Genomic DNA, 12475 nt, shown 5'->3' on the forward strand with positions numbered 1-12475 from the left:
CTGGGACATGGTAAGCCTGAGTGGCAGCCCTTAATGGGAGCCCTGGAGAGGTAACCCAACAGCTGTGTGTTTGCAGCTAATGAGAGATGGGGGGTAAAAAAAAAAAAATTGCTGAAAGAAAAGCCTATGATAAACTCTGGCTTCAGAACGGCGGGGGGGAGATAGAAAATCTAATTTTCTCCAGAGGGCACCGCTCAAGGCTTTTGCATTGTGGCAAAACACTGTGTTTGTCTCATTGCTCCTAGTTCATTACTTATGACTAAGCGTTTATGATCATTGCCATTAGTGTTTGGAAGAAAGGAAGTAGAGAGTAACGTGGTGTGGGATGGCTTCCACTCCCTGTAGAGCCACGCTGATTTCTAGCCTTGAGCAAAGGTATTGAGTTTTTATGATTAGGCTGGTGCAATTTTGGTTGGTGTCGAACTAACGAGTCAAGACAATGCAAGTCTATTTAATCACAAAAGGCTCTCAAAGGGCTTCACAAGCCCACAGTTGACATCTTTCTGACTTTCCCTGATCAAAACTACCTAACCGGGCAGGGGGGGCGAGGGAAAAAAAGAAAGAACCCCTCCCAGCATGACCAGGCAGATGGAAGTTTTTCCAAAGTTGATGTTCCTTCTAGAACTGCAATCATCCACTATAAGCAGCACCAGACATTCTTCCTAAAAAAATAAGGTGTTTGCATCCACTGGTCAAATTATTTGAAAATAAGTTGTCAAGCGGTCAAATATTAAGAGGATAGACTTAAGGCAGACTTAAAAGGTGTGTTATTCTTCATTTAATTAATGATATGCCACTATTACAATACCACTAATTGCAGCCTGGGATCATCTGGTGCCCTATCAAAAATTAATACTCAATTTTGATGTGCACTGTCAGATGTAACATTTGTGGCCTGAGATTCAATGCAAGCGCTCGATCAAAAGTAAACTGCGTTAACCACATACATCCATTCTTCTTTTTTTTTATTGCTACTATATTGTTGTATTATGTATTTATTATATTTCTAGAGCCCCATCAGCAAATGTAATGCTAATACCACTCTGGCAGTGTCAATTCAAGCTCAACATTGTTATCAGACATTTTTTTTGACAAAGATCTTATTTTAAATGTCCCCATTAGGCTATATTATACTATTACATAGCTATTCCATGCATGGCCTCCTTCTAATAACCGCCTGAGGGTGGCGCCAGATGAATAAAGAGCAACCGGTGCAAGTGGCTTCATTTCTCGGTCCTCTCATGTTCAGCGTGGAATGCATATCAACAAGTAAACTGTCAGCGCATGATACCTGTTGTTACTTCACATCTAAACACGCGTGGCGTCATCATTTCCATCATACCTCGAGAGGGTGTTTTTGGCGGAGCAGGAATTGGATGGCGTGCAAGAAGCGCATCCAAGTGAATTAGTGTGCTGATTTTATGAAGTGCGTTTGACCATTTGAGGTGACCCACTTTGATGGGATCTCGTTAAACTGCAGGAATCGAACAATTTCGTGGTAGGCAGCCCGGGCATAACGTGATGTTGAGTGTGAAGTTGCTGGCGTTATGCAGCTGATGGGAGCCCCACCTCCTCCTCCCACCTTCTGATGAGAGGAGAGAGGCAGCGAAGGGAGCAAGTCAGCCACAGCATCTCACCACCACTTGCTCTCTGGAACTGCTTCAGATGCGCTCTTTTCATTATTTTTGCCCTTTTTTTAAGCTATCCTTCCTCGCCGGTGATATGCGTGTTGATCTCATTTAACCGACTGGTGTGTGTTTAGAGTGCGCTGCAGGCTACTTTTTTTTTGGTGGACAAACTTGGACCGAAAGGGATGCGCCAGCCAGTGAATTTGGGCTGAGGGCTGAAGATGGCTCATAGGAACGCAATCACTATTGGAATGAGGCCGCTCATCTCCCAGTTTAATCGTCAAATAATTTAAAGCAAACGGCAAACTTAGAATATTTCTGCTGAGAGGCAAGGGGGGGGAAAAAAAAATCCATCTCCCTTAACCACTGTCGGGAGACCAGACGAGGTTGCAGTCTTCTGAATTTTAATGCGGGAAAGTTATAACCGGATTGAGTGACATCTGAAGTTATTTTGAGGAGGTATTCTGTTGGTGGATGTACCAGTTTTTGGACCGATTTGCCACCAAGCGCCCATCCAAGTGTCACGTTCAGGTAATATACACAAAAAAATATATAATTAAAAAGAAATGTTTCATTCGCATTGCTTGTTAGTTTTTTTTATGTGTTGTGTTTATTTTGAATTATATTTTTATACCGCATGATCCAGTAACAACAAGTTGCCAGTTCAGTCTAGATTAGAGGAATGTTAGACCGTAATGATGGATTCACGTCTGCGAGTAAAAAATAAATAAATACAAACCCGATGTCTTGCAAGAATGCATGCGCGCATACCTTTGCACTTCAGTTTCAAGAGTGGTCAATTGCACTGAACGCTATGCGGTAATTGCGTTATGAATTCTGTGAAGCAGAAAATGCGATCCATTTTGTTACATTTCTCTGCGGTCCTTTCTTTTTTAGCTACACATCTCACACTAATTGCGTGTGTTTGGTGCGTTTGCTCATGAGTAACATTTTGTGCGCAAAATAACAAATAATCGCTCTGTAAATGGCTGCGCGCGTCCATTCCGAGAGGAAGTGTGTGCGCGTCCACATGGGAAATCTACCCCCCCCCCCCCCAGCCCCCCGTTCCAAGTGAGAGTCTTGGGTGTTGTTTCTCCCCACTCCACCGAGCAATAGCCTCATTTTAATAGTCTGCTAGACACATCGTGTACACACTACAAGGCCGTCAAAACAGTCCACAAACACAACAGGGTTGTAAAGCGTTCTAGCTCATATCCCACAAACTGCCTGTAACATGAGCCCTCTCAATGTGGTGATCTCATCTGTGAAGAGCTCAAGGCAGTGGTCATGTTGAGAGATGAGATTTGGCCAAGCTTTGATAAGGGGGGGGGGGGGGGGTCTTTCAACTTAATTTGATGTGCCATTACAACTGCTTGCCAGTATGATCATTAATTAAAATGAGCTTTTACACTCAAATGGGAAAAAAAAAAGAAGTTTTGGGTGTGTTGCCTGGCTGTATTTTGACCACACTTGGCATGGTTTTGAACTGACATAGTTGTGCAGTCTAAAAAAAAAAACACATTTGAAATCAATGATTTGAAAAGATCAACCATTTGAGGTCACTCAATAAAATTTGAGCCATTATAAAGTCTGTGTGGGAGAGTAATGGATTTTTTAAAGACTAAAGACAGCCATATAGAAAATGACCCTATTTGATAAAATCATAAAATCGTCCATTATCATTATGTCCTTCAACCTGGAAGGAGCAGAACCCCCCCCCCCCCCCCCCCCCACTTGAAACAATTGAACCTGCCCAGTTCTGCATATGGAACTCACAAAAATGCTGTTTCCCTTCTCGTGCAGCTGCTTCAAGGCAACACAAAAGTACAAAATGATTAATTGATTCCTTTAATGACATTTCCAAATGCTAGTCTACCCCTTTGCAACATCTTATTGTTAATTTACCAACATGCCTTGGTCGATTTTCTGCTTGACTCATTTTGGCTGTACCTGTAGCACAGCAAATGTCAGCCAGTCAGTCACTGTGTTGACTCAGTCCACAGAGTCATAGATCATCTGTCTCTATGGTAACCAGGACAGGTGCACAGGGGCTGCAGCATAATTATCGTAGACTTTCTTTTTAATACCCCCGTTGTTGTCTCCAAAAGATATACCATGCACAAAAATACATTGCACATGTTTAATTAAGATTAGGTTATAGAATGTACTTGGAAAGAAGAATGGAATTAACAGTATAGATTGCTTCACATAAAGATTTGTTTTCCTTTTAGCATAATTTAAACGTGATAAACCTCACACATAAAAGCACTCTTACTACCTCTTAAAACAGGGGTGTCAAACATAACTGGCCCGTCAGGGGGTTTAATTTGGCATGTGAGGTCAGAACACAAACAGCATTTTTTTCACTAAAATTAACTGTTGTTGCTAAGTTTGTGTACCGAAGGGCGCACTGGCAAATAAAATGGCATCGACAATCAGAAATTTGAATTTGAAAAAAATCAAATTCAGGATTTGATGCAAAAAATATTTTGAGCTGCTGTTATTTATTGGTTATTAGGTCAAAGACTTAGTGGTCCAGTCCACTTGAGATTAAGTTTTGGTGAAAGTGTCCTGACTTTGACACCCCTGTTTTAAAGTGTGTTACATAGTTGATATGACCAAGACAGCTCACAATACAATTAAGGATCTACTCTTGAAGTGACCTGTGACAGGCGGCAATATCCTACAGGGCAGCCAGACTGATGGAAAAAGCAAAGAAGAATTCCGGCTAGCTTTTTGTTTATCTGGTATCTTAACTCAAATGTGGTGTCAATTTTTTTTGCTAAATGTTCTTCTTTGTCATTAAAATTGTATACTAGACAACCGGGAGGAGACATTTTATAAACACGCAACAGGTTGGGACTCCGCTCCTGAAGCCCAGCCACGATGCAAGATTCATTTTGCTTCCTGGTTGGCTATCATATATAGTATATTGTATATAATTGGAGGTTAATGCATATTTCATATTAAAGATGTCTGTTATGCAATCGAGTAGGGGTTGAACCAGAAAATCGTTTTGGGACTTAAAAGATAAGAGTGCATCGAATCGAACCAAATCAAATTCTTCTGCTTTGAAATATATCGAGATATGTCTCAAATCATCTTTTATATTGGAGAGAGATATCTTAGAAGGAAATGGCACATTTACATCACTGACGAGTTTTGACAAATATATATGTAAAATGACAACACAAAACTCACTGCATCATACCCTCTCCAACGGAGCTGTGCCATATTGTACCGTTCCACTTTGAAATTGAACCGGCCTTGAAATGTTTCACACCCCATGTAGCAAACACTGTATTGAATCGTCTTTTGTGGAGAGATGCGCACCCCTGGAAGCTAGTTATTAACAATTATTGCGTAACATAGTTTAGCTGTTTGATGCGTGTCATTACTGTGCACGTGTAATTAATTAGTACGTGCCCACGCTACCTTTTTCGGTCCTCTCATCCTAAAAGAAAATGTGCTGCAAAATACTTGATGTGCTTTTCGATAGCTGTTGCATGATTATGTGATTGTATAGAAGTCAGAATTATTTTATTCCATAGATTTCAAAGTGGTACAGATACTCATTTCATGCCGGGTTTGTACTGTTTACAAACTTGGCTGGCACATCCCTTTTCAGAGGACCTTGTTACCACTAAGGTCAGCACCGTCTGTACAATAAGGCTTGAAAGTGGAGCTCTCTCGGGACACAAACTGTGCACAGTCTGATATATAGCTAAAAGTTGGTAATAGACTTGTAGAAGTTGAAAATCTGCTCCTGAACCTTGGGGTCGCAAAGGTCGCACACTTTGCGAGGGCTCCAGGTGAGAATCAATCACCTTGCAGTTAAACTTGTGTTTTGCTGCAAAGAGCGTAGCTGTTAGTAATGGCACTGAAAGCACTGAAGCCTTGAGGGAGGCTTGCGGTCAGATGCTAAAAGGAATTGGGAAGAGTTCACTGTCATTCACAATGACATTGGAAGTGATGTGTAGAACAGCAGAAGAAGAAGATGGGAAAGAACCTACCATTATTCTTCTAAAAAAAAAGAAGAAAAAATTCAATGGTCTTACCACAAGAAACCATATTGATAACTCAATAAAGAGCTCCCAACGGACTGCACTTACCTTGCAATCGCTGTAGAAAAATACGGATAGTAATGAAAAAATGAACTCAAATTACCATATATTTTTTCTGTGCCCATATATGTCCGTATATACATTAACATATGGGCATTATTATATTCAAGTACCGGTGGTCCCATATTAAAGCCATATTTTGTACTTTATTCACTTCTAATACTTTTTCCAAACAAATCATTGGGTTCATGCATATGATAAAGATGCATTGTGTAGTTTAAAAAGGTAATATTAAAGCTTTTTCTACATCATGCATGCTCCACCAATGCCCAGATGAGTACAAAGAGCCCTGACTGCTTTACTCTGACTGCATCTTTCAGCTTTTATCTTCCCTTTATAGTATATATACCCTCACACTCCACAGTTTCTTTGGAGAGTGAGCAGAGTTTTTCTTACCACCATTTGAAGTCATGTCTTTGTTTGTCAACTGTGGCTTAGCTTTAAGATTGTGCGCGTACTCGCACGCGCACCATGAACGAGCCTGGCACAGATGCTGCAGTTACACTTTAGGCCAGAGGTGGTAGTCGTGAGTAAAAAAAATAAAAAAAAGGAAAAAAAAGTGATAAAACTGCACACAGATCCTTTAAGGTTAAATTAGCGTGCTTAATCTTTAGCATCTATAATTGGACCGGAGAGCTATTATGCAGATCTCATCAGTGGCCACTGACTCTCAAGTGACACGTAGGAAGAGAGAGTGAGAAAGCACTTTCCTTCCACTTTGAGCGATCCTTATCTATTGAGGTCATTGATCAGCGACCGGGTGTATTTGGGTGACCCTTTCCTGACACTTGTAGGTCAGCGGATTGACGGCTTTGCTGTGCATGAATGATGTGACAGTGCCTTTCTCGCCCCGTTTTCTCTTCAGGCTTGCCACCCTGATGGTCTTAAAAAGATGGCTTTTAGCCAGGTACTGTTCTTTCCATATGGCAAGCCTCTTCTTTGCACTCTCAGGGTCCTAACCCCCACAGCTGCACAGCAAATTCTGTAGTGTTAAATTGAGTTAAAAATCTAGTGTTAATTTTTTGGAGTTACTGAGTGTTGATTTGGGTGGTGTTATTTCAGCGAGTCAAACTAATTGACTCCAGGCTGAGTCAGCTCTTCTCTCCTGCAAGGCAGCTAAGTTTTTTTTTTTAGGACAACTCTAGGTCTGGATTATTCGGTTTTATAAATTAAGGATAAAATTATACAGTTCTTGAATTGGTTTGTTCATGAGTTAACGTAGAAAAAGCGTGTGAGACATAAAACAAAAAGTTTCCGGATTTTCATCAGTAGTGTAATTTATGTTCATTATTTTTCTGTAAAACTAAAAACAAAGTAGATATTTTGCCGTACCGGCAATTCGTATTTAACATGAGTCGTGCGGGAACTAGGCCTACAAGGAAGAATTTTGCGACAGCGATGTACTATCTCGTGGTGTACATTTTAGTGTTGTTGCCCCCCCCCCCCCCCCCCCAGTACTAGGTACTAGGTTCAAGTCCCACTTTCTCCATTTGGGTTGGATAATAAAAATGACAAGAGAAGTAACACTAAAACTGTGAGAAATTAAGGGAATTATAGGAATGAATATAAGACTTCATGGTTAAAAGTAACAACAAAGCTGAGAAATTAACGCCAAAAGATGAAAGGAAATAACACTTTTAAGTGTTAGGAAATAACACTGACGATGTGAAAAAATAACACTGATAGGTGTCTTTTCTGCAACATCTTTGCAGAAGATAGAGCACACAGCACATTGATTAGGCAGTTATAGATAGCCTTTAGAGGCCCACTAGTATGCTTCCACATTTTTCTTCTTTTTTTTATTTTTATTTTTTTATTTTTTAGATGGAAGCGTCTGGTCCATTGCATGCTCACAGCATGAGGTTATACAGTATGATGAATGTTGATCTGATGGAGGTAAATGTCTCCGGATGTGTTGTTGCTTTTAATTCATTTTTTTTTTCTTATAGTACTTTCATAAAAAGAAAAACTGTCTCAAAATATTGCACAGATTTGAGCAAGAGCATCAACATTCAAATGCATTAATAAAAGCAATCAATCGTTAGGATATACAGTATATAAGCTGCAGGAACATTTCTGCTTACATGGTGAACGTATGTCAAATAGTACCTTATTACCTTTTGGCATAGATATGCATTTTTTTCCTTTTGGTTAATGAAGTTCTTTGGGTCAGTTAACCTTGTCTGGTTGCTATTCAGTGTCACATACAACTAGAGAAGTGACACTGACATTAAAAGTTAAATCTTCCTAGCTAAACAATGCTCTGTAAATTCACAAATCTGAGAAGGATCTTGAAAGTCATGTCGTGCACGGCATTCCTCCTACGCTGAACATCATCATTTTGTTATATGAATGAAAATACAAGAGTTGTTTAACGATATCTGAAAGTACTTAGGTAGGGTAGCAAAATGGGTGCAATCTTGATATTTTAGTATAATAACCAAGTCAGATAAAAGAGAGAACAACTTTGTTGTAATTGTACCTCCAAATAAATGTGTTACTATAAAAGAAAGTAGATTGGCTTGTTATAAGGAGCATAGCTTTTATCAAAATTGCTATGGCAACCCCAGATAATGTGGAGTGTGTCTAAAGTGGGTTGATTAGCTTGTACGCATAACTTTGCATCATTATTGTGGTTATGTATTTGGGTGACGGTTCTGAGTTCTTTCATCTTGAAGTTCCGTACAGTATTAAATATCCAACTGATGTTAAACTGAAATCAATCATCAATAAACGTAATTGATATAGAGTACAGTATACAAAAGTTGTGGTCATCCACAGCCCATCCACAGTAAGTATCGGAACCTCTATGAACAATTAAAAAGAAGAAGAAGAAAATTTTTCCTTTTTATGCTGAGTTATGTGGCACAATCTGCCTGAATCAGCTTGTAGCTGTTCAGGTCGACCACACCATCTGGGTCGGCAGATGATAATCACATTTTTAGGGAGAATAAAGTGCTGAGTTGCAGGAAATTGCAGTCCTTGCAGTTGTTGCAGTTTTAATGTTGCCATTTTGCATTACGTTTCATAATTATAGTGAAACATAAAGTCGACATCCTCCAAATTATGCTCCCAAATCTACCACTACTGTTAGGTTGGGAACATAGAACTGCCATTCTTTTAATAATAAAAAAAAAAAAGTGAGATAGTTGAGGAATGTTTTCTAAAACCTATAACAAAGTCTAAACAACAACATACTCCACAAACAGCATGATGCTGAATTCAAATGTAAACAAAGGGAAAGAAAATAAGCTCAGTTTGCTGTGACTGGAAGGCATGGTGCCATCTGGAAGACAGGCAAGAGGCCAACTGGAAGATATTAAGTCATGAGTGTCATCAACCATAACAATCATGTCACAATCAAGGCACGCCTATTAGTTTTGTAAATAGATGGAATGAAAGGGGGGATGATTATGTCACACTACAGAAAGAAAATAGAACAAGATACAACGTTGTGCTTAGGCTATAATTTTTAGGGTTTGTTAAAAACGATGTATCCACAGTTTATTGAAATATAAAGCAAACAAACTAAAACAAAAAACTACTGCCCGGATAGAGAAAAAAAAAATTCTAAGTGATTTTGTGCTTGTGTATTATACACGGGTGCATGTTATTCACAAGATTTTATGCTGTTATTAGTCACACACTTCAATTTACAGTTACATGTTTTTTGTCCTTATAATATAGTGGTTTGTTTTTAAATGATCTGTTCCTCACAATGTTTTCTGTGAAATAGTGTGGCCTGTCCTTACTGATTATAGTTCTCTTGTTCCCTTTTGAGCATACAAACATAGAAATCATTCTCCCTTTTCAATGTACCTGTATATTGACTGAAGCAGCTCCTCTAAAAAGTAGAATGGGACATATCAATAACTAAGCGATTAGCCCATCAATACATGCAATTTCATTTGATTGAGTTTGTCTGTGTTTTGCTTCTTAGCTAAATAAATATTTGCTTTGACCTTCTCTGAAAAATTGTGTCCATGTGACAAGATGTACTGCTTACTTCCTGAACCTCAGCATAATTCAGTCAAATGTCTCTGGTCCTTTATTGCTGTCATACTACCAGAAATATATTTCATAATTTTCTTTTCATTACCTGATTAATAATTAATTTTATTGTGTGGTTGATGATTCAAAACGGGGGTGGAACGGCAGTTTTACAGTTTTGGCAAATCATTGAGAAAAAAGCTGTGCTTATAATGGGCAGGTCGATTATTTCCCCCCACTCGATCGTTTAAAGGATTAATGCATCACTAACACGTAGTGCTCAGCTGAAATGCCATGAACTGAGGCAAAATCAAATGCAATGATCTCGTGATTAAATAGCCCACATGCACATACAAACATGGCGAGTTCGTCCACCTACGTTTGTCATAACACAGGACCTTGATTAACCCCTTCACCTCAAAGTGTGCACTTATTCAAATTATATAAACTCACTCACACAGAAAATGATTGCACTGTGTGGGGAAAAAAAACGAATGCTGTAGGGAAAATGGATCAAAAGCCTGCAGTTAACATACTGTAATTGCAATTGTTGAAAGGTTAGAATTCAAACAAAATTACTCCAGTGTTTGAGTTTATCTGTAGCAATGGAGCATGGAAAGACTTTAAATTGTTCAACAGGGCAAATCCAGCTAAACATTAATACGGTGGTTAGCATTCTGTACAAGAGAGAAAGCTCTGACACCTCCAGTGAGTTAAAAGTGTCATGGGCCACACTCAAATGAAATACTTTATGCACATATGTATATATTTCCCTTTTAGTTCCTTTTGAACACTTTCTCATACATACAGCATGATATATTTTTAAGAGCATTTTTATATTGACAGTTAATTTCTGTTAACCTAATAGCAAAATTGTCCAAGTCATTTTTAACTTACTGTTGACAAATTAAAGAAAGAAAAATCTAAAGGCTTGCTAAAGATTGTTTTTTTCTTCTTCTAAGCTAAGCCATTTTGAGCAATGCTGGGAGCACTCAGTATTTGTTAGTGTTACAGTTTATGAAAGGTTAGCACAAGCAAAAATAGCTGCAAATAAATTCCTCAGGCAAACAGATGTGGAAGCCGATCTACCAATCTGGCACACCCAGGAATGTGTCTGTGAAATGGGCAAAATTATTATGCACTTAAGTTATATCTATACCTGAATGTACAAATACTGGGTGAAATAGATTTTTAAGCATGCACAATCTGACTTGTCAAATGTGAAACAAACTTGATGTCTTTAAATGCCGCACTCAGGCCAGGTAAAACATTTTATAAAGCGTAAACCTTCATTTAAATATGTTTGTCTCCACCACTTCCACTTGTTTCCAATGGCGGAGACAATCTGTCAGAGTGACTGTACGCGCAATTTAGTACCTGTTGTGATCTTAAGTCGAGCCCTTTTGGTGCAAATGTGTGCAACACATGGGCAACAGTGCGGACATCTGTCAGAGTGAACACAGAATTTAGCACCCGCTATTTGGGATCTAAGTAAACCAGGCATAAAGTGTCTATTCAGTAGCTTTGAGTTTACATCTATTACATTTGCATTTGATTATGCAACGGAAATAATCCACACGGCCCCTGAGATGTTTTGAATCTCTGTAGGGAAGCATCGGTAATAGAGTTATAATTCATACTTGTATTATTTTACAATACTGTATTACACTGCTTAAATGATTATTTTTCTGGACTTTATCACCCTGACTCACCCTGCTTTGTCTTTTGTGTTAAGCATATGAGAGATGTGAGATACTATAGCGTTGGAGGTGTGATCACACCTATGCTTGTATAGTGTACATAATTGAATGTATACATTGACAAAAATTATCTTTGTTGTTTTACAGGAAGATCTTCTCATGACCCCATGGAACAAATTTTACTAGTGATGTTGTTTTGGGTCCTGGCGCTGCTCTGCAGCTCTGCTGAAGGCAGCATTCTGTACCGTGTCCAGGAGGAGCAACCTCCCAACACTCTTATCGGTAGTCTGGCTGCAGACCAGGGGCTGCCAGACTCAGGTCATCTATACAAGCTGGAGGTTGGTCTCCCTTATCTACGTGTTGATGGAAAAACTGGAGATATTTTTACCACCGAGATCCCCATTGACAGAGAGGCACTAAGAGACTGCCGGTTGCTTGTTAGGGGTAAGCCCTGCTACCTGGAATTTGAAGTATCTGTCACAGATCTGTTACAGAATCAGAGCCCGAGACTCATTGAAGGACGCATCGAGGTGCAGGATATCAATGACAACACCCCTCAGTTCCCTTCTTCTGTGTTGACCATATCTGTCCCCGAGAACACGATCATGGGGGCACTGTTCTCCATACCTTTAGCAACTGACAGAGACACAGATAGGAATGGGGTGAGTGATTATGCCCTGACAGCGGGACAAGATGCAGCAACACTGTTTGGTTTACAAGTGGCGGATGACAGGGGTGGCAAGCTCCCACAGCTTATTGTTCTGGGCAACCTAGATCGTGAGTTAAAGGATTCCTATGACCTTACCATCAAGGCAGTGGATGGAGGAAACCCACAGCGCTACAGCAGTGCTCTGCTGCGAGTGGTCGTCACCGATGCCAATGACAATTCACCGAAGTTTGAAAAATTAACTTATGAGGCAGAAGTGTTGGAGAATAGTCCAGTGGGACATTCTGTGCTACAGGTAAGACTAAATATTATTTTATATAAAACAATTTTACTACATATGGTTTCATTCTTGTTCTTGTATTGCCA

General features: G+C 39.4%; 1 protein-coding gene across 2 annotated transcripts in view; it reads left to right on the plus strand.

Moving 5' to 3' along the window:
* Window positions 1-12475, plus strand: part of pcdh1a (protocadherin 1a) — a 122351-nt gene that overhangs the window by 32418 nt on the left and 77458 nt on the right. The window contains exons 1-2 of one of the 2 annotated variants that reach the window (XM_086057609.1): window positions 1546-2159; window positions 11590-12404. In XM_086057609.1, the coding sequence (XP_085913735.1) occupies window positions 11610-12404 (795 nt within the window). In that variant the 5' untranslated portion in view covers window positions 1546-2159; window positions 11590-11609. Of the gene's footprint in view, window positions 1-1545; window positions 2160-11589; window positions 12405-12475 lie in introns of those variants that run through there. The other variant, XM_086057610.1, reaches the window with a different exon arrangement.

The sequence above is a fragment of the Leptonotus elevatus genome, chromosome 16 (assembly GCF_054856555.1).
Source record: "Leptonotus elevatus isolate MCC_2025b chromosome 16, RoL_Lele_1.0, whole genome shotgun sequence".
Taxonomy (NCBI): Eukaryota; Metazoa; Chordata; class Actinopteri; order Syngnathiformes; family Syngnathidae; genus Leptonotus; species Leptonotus elevatus.